This window comes from Engystomops pustulosus, chromosome 5, assembly GCF_040894005.1.
Source record: "Engystomops pustulosus chromosome 5, aEngPut4.maternal, whole genome shotgun sequence".
NCBI lineage: Eukaryota > Metazoa > Chordata > Amphibia > Anura > Leptodactylidae > Engystomops > Engystomops pustulosus.
In genome coordinates this window covers 164,921,157-164,939,586 of record NC_092415.1, presented here as the reverse complement: position 1 = coordinate 164,939,586, position 18,430 = coordinate 164,921,157, and the positions used below count along the sequence as shown (strand labels likewise).

At 40.3% G+C, this 18,430-nt stretch overlaps 1 protein-coding gene across 4 annotated transcripts in view; it reads right to left on the bottom strand.

Annotated features, from left to right (window-relative positions):
• TBC1D5 (TBC1 domain family member 5) overlaps nt 1–18,430 on the bottom strand; it is a 402,345-nt gene that overhangs the window by 58,246 nt on the left and 325,669 nt on the right. For all 4 annotated transcript variants that reach the window (XM_072153665.1, XM_072153667.1, XM_072153666.1 and 1 more), the window contains 2 exons: nt 5,946–6,031; nt 5,133–5,422 (listed from right to left, as the gene is read on the bottom strand). In XM_072153665.1, the coding sequence (XP_072009766.1) occupies nt 5,133–5,422; nt 5,946–6,031 (376 nt within the window). The remainder of the gene's footprint in view (nt 1–5,132; nt 5,423–5,945; nt 6,032–18,430) is intronic.

Below are 18,430 nucleotides of genomic sequence, written 5' to 3'. Positions count from 1 at the left end.
TGGATCAATGGGACGTGAGGATAGCCCTTTTAAGGGCTAATCCTAACGTCCCCGCACTTCTTTAGTAACTTTTATTTTACTTTTATGGTAATTTTATTATGCGGCTACTGAGGCGTGGAGTAGCCGCATCTGAGGTTAGTAAAGTAAAAAAAAAGTTGCTAAAGAAGTGCGGGGACGTGAGGATTAGCCCTTAAAAGGGCTATCCTCACGTCCCATTGATCCACCTACCTACCGATCTACCTTTATAGGTAGATTTGTGGTGGTAGGTGCCCTTTAAAGGAAACCTGTCAATGAAAATTGGCCTAATAAACCACTAGCAGTATGTTGTCAAGCAGTTTCTAGATTAATTTTCTTTCGTGGTGGCATCATCTGGAAAATCAACTTTGAAGTTAGATATAAATTGGTTTTATGAAGTCAAGAAGGCCAAGAGTTTTCTGCCTTAAAATGCCCCCTTGACTGTAACTGTTCTGCGTCCAAGGACATCACTGATCAGATCTCCTGAAGTCCTGGCGATGTTGTCGATCACATGGGATGAGGTGTTCAGAGGTAAGAAGAGCATGACTTCAATGTTAAACCCTCCACATCCCTGACTTTATATATCCAACTTTAAAGTTGGTTCTCTGGGTGATGCTACCAAGCTGGGTCATAAAAGAAACATGATTCTGAAGATGTTCAACTGCTTGTTAACATAGTGGTTTATCAGGCCAAATTCTTATTACAGGTTCCCTTCAATCTTTATTTATATGACATTAAAAAATGCAAATCCATGTGAAAACTCTTCCAGCTTTGTGTTGTAGGGTGGACAAACGCTCTGATGGCCACTGCACATGAATATTGAGCAGCCTTTGCAAGGGGACCTCTATGCCGGTCTGGTCGCATGGATTGCACAGGACGGGAATAAGATGCAAGGATTCCCTGTATGCTGGTGAAAGTTCAGTGCAGGCACTGTAACAGCTAACACTGCAGTTCAGCTGCCAGACAGTGAATCCATGAATCATACAACATGTGCAGACCATGGGATCAGACCAATATACAGGTCAGTTTCCAAAGACTGTAAACATTCCTCTGGTAGCCTAAGTCATAGTATAGCAAAGAGTTTGTGCTTCATGAAACTTGTAGCAGATTTCACATGGATTTACATGCATCCAGCCTTACTAATAGTATACTTTGACTTAAGTAATTTGTCTTCTATGAAACGCAGAGAGTTTTCACAAGGATATGTTTTTTTTCCAATCGCATACGATTTCAAACCCTATTCATTGCAGAGCTGCACAGACACAAACCTCTCCTGCTAGATACATAGTTAGAGCAGCATCACATGATCGCCGTCTTCCTCTGGAGTGAGCACGGAGCAGCATCCTCCCTCTTAAAGTAGCGATGTCCAGTGTTATGTATAAACATTCTTTTTCAAACAGATAATCAGTAAAAAGTGAGGTAATAAAAATCACGGGCTCCTGCTTTGATGGGCTAAACCCAGGAGGACAAGGAAGGAACTGCTGGACATATTTAATAAAAGGAAAAAGGAAAGTCATCCTACATGACAAGAGCTACTGATTGGTGAAAAAAATAATTATTGTAACAACGCTTTAAGAGACATCACACTATGCCAATACATAGTGTCATATACGAGTCTAGTAAGCCAAATGATAGGCCAAGAGGCCAGGGTTAATCTTATGCAGGACTAGATGTGAGTCTATATAAAAAGCCATGAATCCATGTTGAGAGGCAACTCAATATTTGTTGCTGCTGATCCCCAACCCTAACCTCAAAAGGAGAATAAACTAAACTACGGTAAGTATTCTTGGATTTACCTGGGCATATGAACAGCCACCAAACTTGAGAACATCAAGGTCAGGCGTTCCCCTACCAGAGGTAGGCACCTTTCCTTCCAATTGTTTTTTTTTTTTTAAAAAGATGCCATAAAGGTTTTTTTCTTAAACTGGATACCAGATTATGGAGTAAGCAATGTAGACTGCACTAAATAATAATGAATAAAAAGGTGCCAATACATAGTAAAAAAAAAGTGCAAATACAGTACTGAAAAAAAGTTAAAAGGTGCCAATACATACGCACTTGCCGGATGCCAAAAAGCCCTTTCAAGCCCTTTGAAGCCCTTTCACTTGTCTCAGACACCAAAATGACATTACAAATGCAAAGTGAACACAGCATTAGCCCAGTCTTAACACTACGTACTAAATACTTCTAATGGGTGTTTACGTCTATTCCTTCAGGGTTTCCTCCGATGTGCACAACGATTGTGGTAAAATATAGTTACACATCCAATAAGGATACCCATGTCAGCATATACCGCATCCAGACAATTGCACACTATTCATCTTAGGATATATGTGTAGTAAACAAACACAATGGCAGTTTTATAAAACTGACTGATAGGAAGAATAAATCCAGGCTGATTTATGCACACTCCGAGTAAGAGATAATAAGAATCCCCTCGCAGCTCATAACGCTGGCTGTGCTTGGCTAGTCATGCACTATTCCCTGTAGACCATATAATCTGTGTGAATTCCTGCCTGGAAGGGATCAGTTAGCCACATGTACAGGAAACAAGTCTTAATCATTTGTTTAAATCTGCATATTAAACATGGAAGCAGCCTCGTCTATTCTGTGGGGTAAGCACATTTTTCTCAAATTCATATCGTTTTAGTTTTTCCATTTTTTTTCGTTCGGAGACGAATAAAATAAAAATATCTCTGCTCCGTTTTCACAAAGGGTGTCTCTAGGCTAAGATGCTAGAATTTGGGAACCCATTCAAGTTTTTCTTGCGCATTTCTTTAATAGAAACTGGTTGTTTATTGGTCTATGAAAGAAAACGGCAATATCAATTTGGACACCAGAGCAAGAAAGTAGAATAGTGAAGTTCATATCTGATATAAAAGTGCATCCTGTGGCAGGATACAGGGAAGGATGCTGAAAATACTGCCTGAAGTTACTACGGCTATATGAAAAGTTATTCCTCACAGCTGTTGTAGGGGTGGGAATATATAAAAGCACCAAATGACTGGTATAGAGAAGAATGCATCTGAGCTTTAAAGAAACGAGCGGCATGCCTACTAAAGAGCTGAATGTAATAAAACTGACAGACCTGTACTATGCAAATATGACAGAGCAGAAATGACCATCTAGACTAGGGACCATCTGTTCTTGAGTTGAAAAACTTGATGCCCATGTTCTGCACTTGAGGACTGAGTTGCACTGTACATCAGGAACCATTTATAGAGGTAGGGGATTACCTTAAAGGGAACCTACCACCACATATCCACCTATAAAGGTAGATCGGGTGGTAGGTGCATCTATTGGACGTGAGGATAGCCACTTTTATTTAGCTAATATGTAAATTTTCTAAAGAGGCTACTGGGGCGTGGAGTAGCCGGTGCTGAGGCTACTCCCCCAGTGGCCACTTTGTTGTTCCTATCAGAAATCTTGGGCATGCAGCTATGAGGAGCTGTGCGCGCCCTCGTCCGCGAAGCCTGCTGGCTGCTCGTTCACTGCTCCGAAGCCACTGCACATGCACAGATGGCAGGCTTCGTGGACGAGGGTGCGCAGCAACAAAGAGGCTACTGGGGTGTGGAGTAGCCACGCCTTGTAGCCTCAAGTTATCAAAAGATAGTGGGGACATGAGGTAAGCCCTTAAAAGGACCATCCTCACATCCTATGGATGTACCTACCACCCAATCTACCTTTATAGGTAGATATGTGGGGGGTAGGTTCCCTTTATATTAAAAAAAACTACGTCAAGTGGTACAGGCTTAGACTACGGCCGGGCGGGTGGCCATACGTCTCCACTGAAATGCACAGGGTACATGGCAATGGTAGTGTAAATGCTGCCTAAATCTGTAAAGATTTCTAAAAAAAAATTAACAACTCTTTAAAGGGCACCTACCACCACGAATCTACCTATAAAGGTAGATCGGGTGGTAGGTGGATATATGGGACGTGAGGATAGCCCTTTTTAGAGCTAATCCTCACGTCCCCGCTAGCGTAGCATAAACTTTATTGCCCTAATATGTTAATTTAATTAAGCGGCTACCGGGGCGTGGAGTAGCCGGACACGAGGCTACACGGCGCGGCTACTCCACGCCCCAGTAGCTGCTTTCCCCCGCCTACCCTGTGATCTTCGGCGCGCAGCTCCTGGCAGCTGCGCGCCCTCGTCCGAGAAGCCGGAGTTCTGCGCATGCGCAGTAACTCCGGCCAAGATGCGCGATCTCGGGAACGAGGCCGGAGTTACTGCGCATGCGCAGAACTCCGGCTTCTCGGACGAGGGCGCGCAGCTGCCAGGAGCTGCGCGCCGAAGATCACAGGGTAGGCGGGGGAAAGCAGCTACTGGGGCGTGGAGTAGACGCGCCGTGTAGCCTCGTGTCCGGCTACTCCACGCCCCGGTAGCCGCTTAATTAAATTAACATATTAGGGCAATAAAGTTTATGCTACGCTAGCGGGGACGTGAGGATTAGCTCTAAAAAGGGCTATCCTCACGTCCCATACATCCACCTACCACCCGATCTACCTTTATAGGTAGATTCGTGGTGGTAGGTTCCCTTTAAAGGGAACATGTCAGCAAAAACTGACCTAAATAAACCAGTATGCTGTGAAAAATGTTAACACCATCTAGTCAATGTTTTTTTATGATTCAGGATGGTGGCATCACAATTTTCTGGAGAAAATCAACTAAAAATAAAGTCATGGAAGTAGAGAGTTCAGCACTGAAGTCAAGTTCTCCTCCTTGCCCAAGAACGTCCACTTCACTGCAACCGAATGTCGTGGATACAGTATACGGCAGCTTGCATAAACACACACATAGCATGGAATACTATGGAAGGACGTCGAATGTTGGATTGTTCTATGTATGTAGGTGAATCATGGTGCCACAAGTAAGCAATAAGCATTACCCATTATTTAATGGTCACTTAAAAGCTACCTACATTTATGATGTTATTGTGGTTTGCCGAGAACCCATTAATAGGCTACACAAAATATGATACATTTCCATTCTCCTCACATTTCCTCTGGAAAAGAACATTCAATTTTTCTTATGCCCAAAAAAAAAACTGAAGAAAAAAAAACTTCCTCCGAATTTAAAAGAAGTCAATAAGAATAGTTTTAAACAAAGAAGTTACCTTTACTAAGCTGCACCGGCATGCTCTCCGACTTCATCATGCGCTGATTTTGTTGAACCTGCTGAGATGCTGAGGCATAAGATGGAGAAGGCTCCATGACTGATTGACTTGGCATTGACGCCGTAAGGATGGTACTTCCAGCACTATGGCTTGTGTTGGTGTTCGATGGTGACGTCATAGGGTTCATAGAACTTCCAGTGGGAATGGCTGGTCCCATTAACTTCCGACCAAAATTAAGTAAACTGCTGGACACTTTGTTGATGTTGAGGGGAGCAGGCTTGGTGTTTAAGCTGGATATCAAAAATACTAGTTAGATGTTTATACTGTGCATATTGAATCAATTTACCCAGCTATCCATAAAATGGTCACTAACTCAAGTACAAAATGAAAAGTAAAACCGTAATTAAATATTATTATTTATTGCATGTTATTACATTTAGAAGCAGAGCTCAATTACTGAGCAAAGAAATTATCAAAGGGTATAGAGGATAACAAGCTAATCATTGACGGTCCAACTGCTGGAAGCCCCTGCGATTACAGAAACAGGACCCCCAGAAATCTAGAGAATAGGTGTCCTGTTTTCAACAAAGGGTTGGTCAGCAGGTAGAGCATGCCCATGGCATCTCCATTCAATAGTACGGGAGTGTCCCATTCTGGAATGCTGGGGGTACCACTCAAGTGATTGGTGGAGGTTACAGCAACCAAACTCTCACAGATCGGCTTGTTAACCCCCACAAGATAAGGAGTAACTTGCTAACTCGGTATACACCCTTAAAGGGTTGAGTCAACTGAATAGCGATGAGTAATACTGACCGTGATCTGTTCATTAAGTCAAGTCCACGTGCTCTGTAGTAGTCTAGATTTTGATGAAACTGATAACTCATTGGTTTGGGGTTTTTCTGTAAAAATAAAAAATATAAAGGTTTATTAATGAGCCTTAGAAGAATTGACATAACAAAAAATAGAAAAATTAAACACGTCCATTAAAATTTAAAACATGGAATAAGGGAAGGCTTATAAGAACCAAAGTATGTGGGGGGGGGGGGAGGGGGAGAGGCACTATGCTTAAAAAAGATAGATTACTAAACTTCTTGTATTTCCTTTCAACAAACTTTGTACAAGGTCAGGACCCACATGCTACACAGGGGAATCCATGTACATAGATACAACACATTGGATACTTTCCTGTTTGTATTTGCATAGAATAAAACCTTTTATCAGTCTTTTTATGGTGTCACAGATCAGATAAGCAGCACAGAAAATGGTAATGTTAGAACAGACAGTTGTAATAATTTTTACCATTAACCCCTTAACCCCGAAGCCACTTTTCACCTTCCTGACACGGCCCATGTTTTCAAACCTGACATGTGTCACTATCAGTGGTTATAACTTCGGAACGCTTTAACATATCCAAGTGATTTTTGGTGGGATGTTTTGCATTTATTTATGAGAAGATCAGATATTTGTTGAAAATTTGGAAAAATTCTCAATTTTCAAATTCAAAATGTTCTACTTTTTCCACACATTCACTGAATGTCTACTTTATGTGGACATGTTTTTTATGCATCCTCTCATTTTTGTAGGATTTTATGGGGCTTTGAACTTTAGGTGTGATTTTTACATTTTCATAAAAACGTACTTTTGAGGGTCCTGCTCAGGTTAGGGTTAGTACCTTTCAGAGGCCTTAATAAAAGTAAAACCCCACTAATTACAATATAGAAACGACACCCCTCAACATGCGTAAAACAACTTTTATGAAGTTTGTGAACCCTTCAATTGTTTTACAGGGGTTAAAACAAAATCGGATGCAATTTTGAAATTAACATTTTTTTTTGGCTAAATGAATGTGTTTTTTTTATAAAATGTACACATTATGGGTGGATAAAATACCAAAACGCTCCACAAAATTTGATACCCAATCACTCTCGAGTATAAAAATCCCCCATATGTGGTGGTAACCTGCTGTATGGGTACATGTCAGGACATCGAAGGGAAGCTGCACCATTGTGCTTATACAGTGGGATACGCATGTGCCATATGTTGTAAGGACACATCGGGAATCAGCCCAACGTGTCCTTACAGAGTATATGTAAAAAAACAAGCGTGAACTCATCCTAAACTAGATGTTTCTGCTGCACACTGACAAGACAAGATGGTCAGCCCCATAGGGATGACATCACATGGATGTCCTGCACCCTAGAATCAGGGTGGAGGAGTTTGATTATGATGGTCCCAGCACCAGGTGAGCAGAAAAGAGGGACACTAACAAGTACATGTACACCACTACTGATTGGGGAGTAGCTGACCCTTTTATCCCCATAACTCTTATGCCATTCACAACAAAAAAATCCTTTAAGGATTTAAAAGTGGCAGTAAAATAAAGTAATTCTCAGCACTGCCAGCTTCAGAGAGGTCTCCATCCCCACAGAGCCAAAGTATGGACATAGGCACTTATAACAGTCAATGGCTGAAGGTGTTTTTTTATTAGATCAACAACTTCAAGAAAAAAGATAAAGGAAAAGTGAGCAGTAAACTGTGCAAATCACAGGACTCCATCACACCCCCTGCATACATCTATTAATACTCCCATAAACAATACACAGGCAAATAAATAATGTCGGATTTCCATGACACCTGGAAAAAGTTGATGTTTAATAACTGATGGCGTGTTGAAGAATGGCATATTAAAGGATATATTTATCTTCCACATCTAGCATTTTACTTTTTGAGATATGAATTGCATAGCAAGTTAAACTTTAATAAAGCTGAACCTTTTAAGACATCAATCATGAATTCATTTTCCAGATCTACATATAATTAAGACAACCTGAGCGCTTGTAAGTAAATAACAACATTATTGACTGATTACAGATTAGAAGGTATTTGATAATATTACAAATGGTAATATCACCGGCGACCACTAGATGGCAGCCATAGCCTTTGTCTTTTCGCAATTCCCAAAAGGGATTCTGCTGGTGCATCTTCCTGGAAAATATTCGGATTTGTGTGGAAACATTGAAGAAACTTTTATACAAGGGAATAGTGATGGATGTGAAAACATAAAGCCTATACAAAAGTACACTAGCACTCTTTTATATAGTATATTGAGTAACAGCAGTTCAATATAACCTATGTAGTCATGAGGAAGCAAAGGGCTAATAACATAAGTAAATTGTTGCCTGGAAGATGTTTTGGATGGTAAGTAATCCCAAAAGAGGCAGGAAGGGTAAGCAGCTGCCAAGCACCTCTGACATCAATTATCTGGAGGTAAACACAAGCACTGTACAGAGGGAGACAACTATCACCCATCATCATCCATTCAAAGCTGTTGATCCAGGTTTTCTCATAGATGCTGGTAAAAAACAAACAAAAAAAAGATTGCAATACGATGGACCCCTTTATTGTGGTCACAGATGTGAACCCAACCTTAAAAGACATCTACCACCAGGATCAAGGATCATAAACTAGGCACACAGACATACTGGTATGTTCCCCCTCTGCAGGATCTTCTTTTAGCTTCTTATTTCCTTTTTTTTTTAATGGTATCATGCAAATGAGCCCCCCCTTGGATTCTTTTTTCCTTAAAAACAAGGGCATCGGAACCCTAAAGAAGATTTGATCCTGCCAGAGAGGGCACACACCTGTATGTCAGTGTGTTTGGTGTACAATCCTTCATCCTGGTGGTAGTTGTCCTTTAAACTTTCATCACACAAAAACCAAGTTTAAAAGCATTATAAAAGGGTCCTAAAAAGTATGGTCCAACAGTCTGTAAACTCAATTATAGTCTGATCTGTACTATTATAGAAATTTTAGAAAACTTTTCTTTGAAATCTGGACTTTACCATACCTTCTTAAGGCACCTGAAAAGTTCTAATGAGTATTTGCACCCTTGATAAAAACAGAAACTAATAATTGCTTATTCACCTACTGTGTACGTTGATTTGTCCTCTTCATTGAAATGGTTACCTAATGTCTTCTGGATGTCATTGAAAACATCTTCTCACCGCTTGTCCATACTTCTTCATGGCTGGGGGCCTTAGACTCTAAGAATCTGATAAACTTTCTGATCCCAGCCAAAATATACATGATAATTAAAGCAGCATCTCCCAAAAAAGCTGTCTGAGCCAATGTTCCAAGCCCTGTATACTTGTGTCCCCTGTTCTTTTGAGTATCTGGACACCTATCTTTTCAGCTTTTTTTTTTAATAAAAGCTAGGGTGCTCTATTACATTGCCTGCTCCCTTGGTGCCAAAAATCAGATTACCCAGCCATGCTCGGGTCAGCCATCAACAACACATGGATTATTTAGTGACCTGATAGATTGCCTGCAGTTATGTATACAATTCTTTTGTACTTGTTAAGTAGCAAGACAATGAGAGGCAACTTAGATAAATTATAGCTAAAGCAGCTTCTCTCACTGTCTGAGCCAAGGCTCCAAGCCTTTAGGAATAACCCAAAGTCAGTCTGCTTTGGTAGGTCCACACTTCAAAGTATCGTAGTAAAAAAGGTTAGAAAAAGACATCAATCCATCAAGTCCAACCTATACATTATATTTCTATACGTGCTCATCATTATAGGTTTAAACATATATCTCATTATGATTCCACTTAGATTTTCCTGTCTCCTGAGAAAGCTCCTCTAAACTGGTGTTCTGCGGTAGCCATAACAGCCATGGTTGTCTCCGGATATAAAGGTTCAAGGCAACTCAATTTTTTATATTTCTGGTGCGCCTGAGACCATGTCACTATTTGACTTCATAAACTTGTACTTCTGCCTTGTATTTCCAGTGAAGGAGCTGGCAAGATACCTGGATGTTTCAGTACATGTACAATAACTGGTGAATGAATGAAGAAAAGACTTTGGCTTCAGACAGCCTGGCGCGTTTCCAGCCCATAGATATTTCTCCCTTCTATATTAATAATAGGCGGGCAGCTCTTAATGGAGACAAAACTGTTAGTATCAATTTCTGCAAACTAGAGGAAGAAAAAAAAAAAAAGAAAAAAATTCTTAAAAAAATAAAATAATAGAAGAAAGAAGACAACGCGCCAGTGTTTTATAAAACCACATAAAGTCTCCGCTCTCAGTTCTCAGGATTAAGCGTCTTGTTATTGAAAACAATGAGCAGATAGATCATATGGTGCACATGTGTTTTCAAAGGATTGACAAGCAATTCAGGACGAGAAACACAGATCTGCCATCTAAGTGCTCACATCCATTATTAGGAATAATGATCCTACCTGAATATATGAATAAGATGCAAGTATTACTTCAGCAGGGCAATTTACATTCCTGTGAGGTTTGCTGGTATTAAAATGAGCTGTTTACAGTACGGGGAGATTAAAAAGTGCACTTGAAATGCAATTTTGAAGGTATAATGGAAATGTGAGAACAAAATTGAAGAATTATTTCTTGGAAATTTAAGAGACAGAAAAGGCCTATGTTTTGAGTGCCATCCCTCTGACAGGAGGACTATGTGTTAACCCTTCTGTAAATCACCATCCTGTCACTACAAAAAGGGAGGCACTGTCGTGGGTCTGAATTTGTTAAAAGTAGAGATGTGATCACTTAGTATAGCTTGTGAGCCAAACTACACTTTGGGAATTCTGCTTAGAAATGTTACATCTGAACACACATGTCTCAAAGTGTATGAAAAATATGTTATACTACTGGCAGGACTATTCCTTCCATCAACTATAATAAGCCTAGTTTGAAAGCCACATTTACTTTCCTGTGAATCGAGTCCCCAACTTAAAAACACCAGACTTACACCCGACCCCTAGTTACACACTGACCTCTCTGCCCACTGTGACCTCTGTAAATCCTGAATTTACTGAACTTTAGCCCCAAGCTCCAATCATCAACTGTAAAGTCTGTAATGAAGATTTATTGTTAAAGAGTACCTGTCACCCCCCAAAAATACCCCCACCAAATATGTCCCCCCTATTCCTCTGCCCAGCCCATTTCTATTTATGTCATTTTTATTAAAATTTATGTTGGCAAAGGTGGTTTTAATTGATCCGACCTGTTACCAAATAAGAGGTCGGACCCTCGTATTCTGTCCCCTGGCAGTCGGCCTTATTTATGAGGGGGGGCCTTCGACACCCCCCCCCCTCCACGCCCCTGTAAGCGGGGACCTGTAAGAATAACCGACAGCAGCGCATATATTGCGCAATTGCTGCCGGCTCTCTGCGGCGTGCATATTGACAACGCCGGCCGCGCCGAACAGACTGGGCCGCATCTCAGTGAGTCTGCAGCGATTGTGCAATATATGCGCTGCGGCCGGCTATTCTTACAGGTCCCCACTGACAGGGGCATGGAGGGACCCCCTCATAAATAAGGCCGACTGCCAGGGGACAGAATATGAGGATCCGACCACCTTTGCATCCTACCACATGTGGGTAGCAATGCTGGCAGTGCATGTGTGGAAGGTGATGAAACATATGAATACAAATCATGGCGCAATGTGCTACTTATTATCAGTCTCAACATAATAATAAGAAACCAGAGCTCAGTAAGAAACAAGCAGATGACCATGGGATGCCAAGAAATGCAGTAGGTCTTTTAGCTCCGGCAATCATTCCACCACTGCCCAGCCTATGCAGAGTTTGTAGATAAATGGTGGAGCCGTGAAAGATAGAGGCTTCAGATCCGGAGAGAATTATTCTCCATAAAACATCTGTTATACTTTTGTCAACATTTCCAATTAGTTCATCATACACAAGGAAAATGCAGTCTGGACTGCAGGACGCATGCTACATAGCAAGAGAAACTGGGCAGATTGTACACAGTGTCCTACCTGCAAGAAGCAGATCATAAAGCAGGAGCAGCTAAGCAGTATGGAGATAGTGCCCTACCCGCAGGAAGCATGTTATAGAGCAGCAGAAGACAAGCAGATCGCAAAAAACAATGTCCTATTGGCTGGCATCTTGTTATACAGCAGAAGGACATGAGCAGATTGTACATAGTGTCTTATGTGCTGACAGCATATTATAGAGCAGGAGGAGCTGAGTAGGGTGTATATAGTGTCCTATCTGCAGGCAGCATGTTATAGAGCAGGAGGAGCAGGGCCGTAACTAGGAGAGGCTGGGCCCCATTGCAGATTTCTGGATGGGGGCCCCCTTATAAAAATATATGCATATTTAGTCTGCATTCATATAAACGTCCGCCCGCCTGGTGGCAGCCTGGCAGGCACACGTCTGGTGTGCTGGAGAGGAGGAGAGGTGATCGTGGCCAGGAGAGAGGTGGGAGGGCCAGGTTTAGGAGTTGAGACAGAGGGAGGGGAGTGCATCCCCAGGCCACTTAACCTCACAGGCCCCGTAGCAGCTGCTACGGCGGCAGTTACGCCATTGAGAAGGAGAATATATAGCTCTGTTCTTAGCATACCGAGAAGCAATAGAGGTTGTCCAACAGTGATTGGCTGCTCTGCTTCTATGATAGGGATATCTGTCAATCATTGTTAGTCCCACCCATCACAACATCAGAAGAATCAGAGATATAATTGAGTAAATGATAATTTACTTTTAACTAAGTTACAAACAACTAAATTATATATCAATCTGTTCAATTCAACTTTTAAAATTATGCTAATGATGTTATCAGAGACCTCTATGTGCTGTAGCTTCAAAGACCATTGGACTGTCTCAACCGCTCCCCCTCTCTGCCACCACCTCCCTCTTCCTGATGTAATATCACTGCAGCAGAGGGAGTTCCAGAACACAGAGGGAGGGGGAAAGTGCTTCTGCACACTGTAACAGCTTGCGAAGCTGCAGGACAAAAGTGTCTGTGATAATCTCATTAGAATACTAGATTGAGCTGATTTTAGAAGGAAGGAGGTCATGTGGATAACAAATTTAAGATGATCACCATAGTCACAGTGCCTGCATCTATGAGTAAGTGTTCCTGGTTTATCATGCTTGGTTTTGAGGCTAGATTTCCTTTAACTCGTAGTGATATTATTTGGGAATAAACCATCTTGGTCTCATTAATTGACTATTATTTGAATGCTGCATATTATTTTAACACTATTTGGAGGTTTTATGTGGGCATAACCCAAAATAATTAAGTTGGCGGCACTATATGGGCAGCATTGACTTGCCACTTTATTGCTGTGTTTTGGGATCTAAAATACCATGGAAAACTATTAAACTTTAGGAAGTGGGGGAACCCTTTTGTTTAAAAAGTCAGCCTTGGGTACAGAGACAAGACATTCTTAGCTTATAACATAAGAGCTGTATGCTCTAATAGTAGCCAATCATTAATAATGTAATAATGATACAGGTAAAAGTTACTGCGACTGGCTATAAAACGTACTCGCCATTTATTTATTGACACTAAATGCTGAGCAATATCATTGAGTGCAATTACACTAACTACTCTGCGGAAAGTGACTGAGAAAGTGGCATTGTTCTCGCAGATATTTATCACCTGTCTACAATACGGCACATTTTTACTTTAAAGCAAGAGCGTAAATAACCACAACAAATAAATTTTACCCAACTACCTAAAGAAATGTCAGTCATATTTTGCACAGTACTTTGAAGGAGTCAAGGCTCCTCCATTAAATATGACACACGCCTGATGAAATAAAGCACCTCCGCTTAATATACTTTCAATTTACATCATCAACACAACAAAAATAAATATAATTAATAGCGATATGCGACATGGGATGAGTGTTGCAGTTGTGAAGCTCTGCCGAACGCTGACAAGCTTCTACCGACAAGAATTTTCTCTGAGGTTTAGTGCTGTATACTATTTATAAAGGTCATATTCGGGGCCTTCTCAGTTAATAATGACCCCTCCGAGTAGTGTAAAACATTGAATGCTTTTTATATACAGTGGGTATAAAAGTCATATTCACAGTATTGAGCGCTTGAACTTAAAGGGAACTTGTTACCAGAGGTCCTATTTATTATGAATTATCCATTTCCCTACCAACACTAAACATCATATGCCCAAACCGTTTTATAAAATTTCTACCATTTTTGGTTAAAAAGGTAATTTAGATTACCTGGCTTCTTGCCAGCTTGTTTCCGGAGTCCAGGGAGTGTGTAAAGCAAAGGGTCACCCCCTCCAGAAAATGCTCATCATCCTACTTTTTTTTTAAAAAACAAAAAAAACCCACCTTTCACTCTTTGCCCCTGAATCTTGTGCTCCTTGCTCTACACACTCAGGGACTCAAGAAACGTGGAGCCAGGTAAATTTTCTTGTAATTTATCTTTTTAACCAAAAATAGCATACATTTTATAAAGACTGTTGGGTATATGATGTTTAGTGTCTGTGGGGACACAGGCAATGCAAAAAATGGCCTCTGGTGACTGGTTCCCTTTAATGGATCTTGGATAATTAATCAACCGTAAGTTCCCATGAAGTGGGACCTCTGTATGAATGTACCTCTGTATGAATGGAGATGGTCACTCCAATCACTTCTATCAGACAACCGGGGATAGCAAAGTATCATACCCTTCTCTATCTGTTAACCAGGCACTCAATCCATAAGGACGGTGGACGTACCAGCAGCCAGTCATTCATCAATCAGACAGTTATCCCCTATCCAGAAGTACAGGTATAGGGATACCTTAAAAATAAAGTAATATAATTTAAGTGTTGAGCCTAAACGCATTGCCACCTGTCTGCTGTAAAATATAATGTGACGTCCTCACATTGGCAGGAGCCATAAAATCTAAGTTATTACTCTGCATAAAAGTAATAGTACAATAACTAGTAAAAAGACTATACCATATTTTTTTTTAACCAAATGTAAATAAATAAATTCCAAGAATTTATTTTCACTTTCATTTTTTTCTAGATTCACAACAGGAAACCATAGATTTTTTTTGTGGCTTATATAGAACGACAATATGGTAGTGTCCATGAAGCTTTATAGTAATGCAGTATAAGCTTTGACATTATGATATGTGTAAAACACACATTCTATTTCCTATAATAGGTTATGGTACAAAAAAGAAAGTTGTGTCTGTCAGAATTGGTATTTTCTCACCTGTGATTTTACGCTTTGTTAAATACAGAAACATTGCAGTATTCTTATTAAAAAGAAGCTGGAACATATATTTTATTCAGGTCTGAAGCCATACAGACTGCGGATATGCAAAAGTGGTCAAAAATGATCTGCATTTACTTACTATATTAATTAAGACGGAATCATTTACAGTTATGGCATAAACATTGTAAACCAAAAAAAAATACAAAATACATAAAAAAGTGTAGCCCAGTGAAAAATGACATTTGGTTTACAGAATACGTTATTGCCTCATTGCCAGGGGACATGAAAGCGTCATTAGAAAACAAAATTACTCAGCTGTTTATAAGCAAAAAGCTCAAGGGGAAATTCATAGGCCCCAAAAGGAAAGGCACATTAGGGTTAGGCAAACATATGTTGCAGGTGTTTTAGAGGAGACAGGTGGGCCAACCCTCAGCCACTAAAAGGGATTTAGAGGAACATAACAGAAACCAAATTGTCTGAATGCAAGCGGGTGATGAAGATACATAGCGATACTTAACAGTATATGCAAAGTGAAACTGTCAGAAAAAATATTTGTCTCTCCGATGCCAGTGAAACAGATTTTTTCCCTTTCCGCTTTTTTGGATTGTAAAATTCCGCAGTATTTTAAACCTGGAACAAACAGCCTGATAGAACTGCAATTACCTGGGAACTGCGAAGGATTAACTAAATTAGCCTTATTTAAACAAATATTTCTAAAAAAGACAGCTTGTAGAAAGACTCTCCTTGGTCTCCTTTGTGATGTTAGATCCATCTTAATTCTTCCAAAGCCTGTGATATTTCTAAATGAAAATGCTAATTTAGCCTTTTATTTTGCAGTTGCTGTCGGAGCTGAAGATGGTCAATGCACAAGCACCTCGCGGAGCCCTGCCAGCACATCTATCTGATGTTAAAGTACGCATCCAATTTTCTTTGTTATTATATATCATTTATATCTTTGCTAATTCCTGTTCAAATTGTTAAAGTTTTGAGCAGAAAACAAGAAGCATGTGATGGTTTATTGTACACGTTAGCCCAGAACAATATTTTACTACTACAGAGATAGCAGTGGTAGTGGGTTTACTTCTAACTTTCCTTTAATGAGAGATATATATATATATATACAGTCACCGGGTTACATACAAGATAGGTTCCATAGGTTTGTTCTCAAGCTGAATTTGAATGTAAGTCGAAAATTGATATTTTATAATTGTAGATCCAGAGAAAATTTTTTTTTTTGCCCCAGTGACAATTGGAGTTTCAAAATTTTTTTTACTGTAATTGGACCAAGGATTCACCAAGGAGGTCACAGGGGGCAGAGGTGTCCATCTTTAACTATGGGTCATCTGTAAGTCAGGTGTCCTTAAAGAGGGGACTGTCTGCATTATATTATTCTATTGCTTTTTCTTTACTATTATCACCTCAATGACACAATTTTCCAGCTCCCGGACCAATTCTTACCTACTTCATACCGTGAGCAATATTGATTAATTTGTCCGAAATTCCTTCTTTTATTTTTGCTGCCTATTTACTGCTCAATGACCAAATTTCCAACTAACCTGTGCAGTAATTTTCTGTCCATTTCCTAGGGCTTCGTAAATGGAAAATTGAATTGCAGGACCGCTCCACTTTGCACATGTATGTTTGGTATTCATTTTAGCTTTCTTGCTAAACGTAGCATCCCCCTCTCCCCCATGAAAACTAAAATTTGCCACATTTGCAAATGGCAAACAGAAAATCAGTTGAGAGGCGTGGTTGTGAGTTCTAATCCTTTTTTTCTTTTAAAGCATGTAATAGCTCAATAATGGGTACATAGGATTGACCATAAAACTAAAAGCATACAGTAGGGATAGGTGTTTCAAACTTGTACCGGGTCCGTCATTTAGTCCAATTTAGCACTTGTAGTAACTATGCCTGGTATAGCAGCTCATGGTCATTCACCTCCAGCGGAACTGAACTACTGTAAGCTTCTGTATGAGGTACAGTCACTTTAAAGGGAACCTGTCATTAGCAATTGCCTAATAAACCACTACCAGTATATTGTCAAACAGCCTTTTAGAAATTGTTATTTTAATGCTCCAGTGTGACGGCATCTACCTGAAAATCAACTTTGAAGTGAGATGTAAATTGGTTGTATAAAGTCAAGGACGCGGAGAGTTAAACACTGAAGTCAAGATGTGGAGCTCTGAACGCCTCCTCCTTTGTGATTGACATCATGCATCAGATTTCAGGAGATCTGGTTAGTGATTTCTCTGGATGCAGAACCATCATTTACAGTGAAGGGGGATTTCTGAGGAAGAGAGAGAATGACGTCTGTGTTAAAACCTCTGCCTCATTGACTCTGTACAACCTATTTACTTCTCACTTCAAAGATGAATTTCTGGATGATGCCACCACACTGGACCAAGAAAGAAACATGATCTGAAAGGAGTTCAGCTGCTTGGGAACATACTGGTAGTGGTTTATTAGGTCAATTTCTGCTGATGGGTTCCCTTTAAGAAGTAGAGAGCTGTGTCAGCTGAACAATGAAGTGGACACAACTTACTAAATCACAGCATCCTGTAATTGAGCTGATATTTTGGGGAGCTGGTGCCAAGAAATAAACCCTGAGGAAGCTAGGTGACTAGCGACACGCGTGGGGTCTCCTCCCCAGCCCTGTTCCCCCCTACCGCACCTCATTACAGGACGTTGTTATCATAACAGGTAAACCGTGCGTGGATCCTGGGCTTGTGTCCACTTCACTTTATTGTAGCATTGGGGGTTTTTTCCCCTACACTTTGAACATCCGACTACTCAGCCAAATTACATCTTGGACTAGGGACACAGCACGGTTTTTCAACCGATTCACTTTTAATACATTGCCTTATATTGGTGCAGAAGAAGGGGTTTTGGTGCAGGTAGGGGGAGCTGGTGGTGTGCAGAGCAACCAACACTATCATATGCTGGGGTGCTCTGCTTGTTGTACTTGTGTGCTTCGCACACTTTTTAAATGTTTTTATTGTTGTCTGTTCTTGTTGTGCTTTTTGTATAATCAATAAAATTGTATTTACTTTTTGGTCATATAGCGTACATCTATGTGTTTATTTATATTCAAGAAATAAACCCTCAACAAACTCATTAACATTAGGCCATTGCCCCGATAACAATCTTAAATACCCAGCCTAAAAGCAAGAAAGCTCGTTGGTGCCTCCAAGATCCCGGACACTATCTCCGACAAACTCACAACTTTATCTAAGGTAAATTAATAGATAAATGCCTAAAGCGATATGCTGCTATTATATTAACATATTTCTATATTA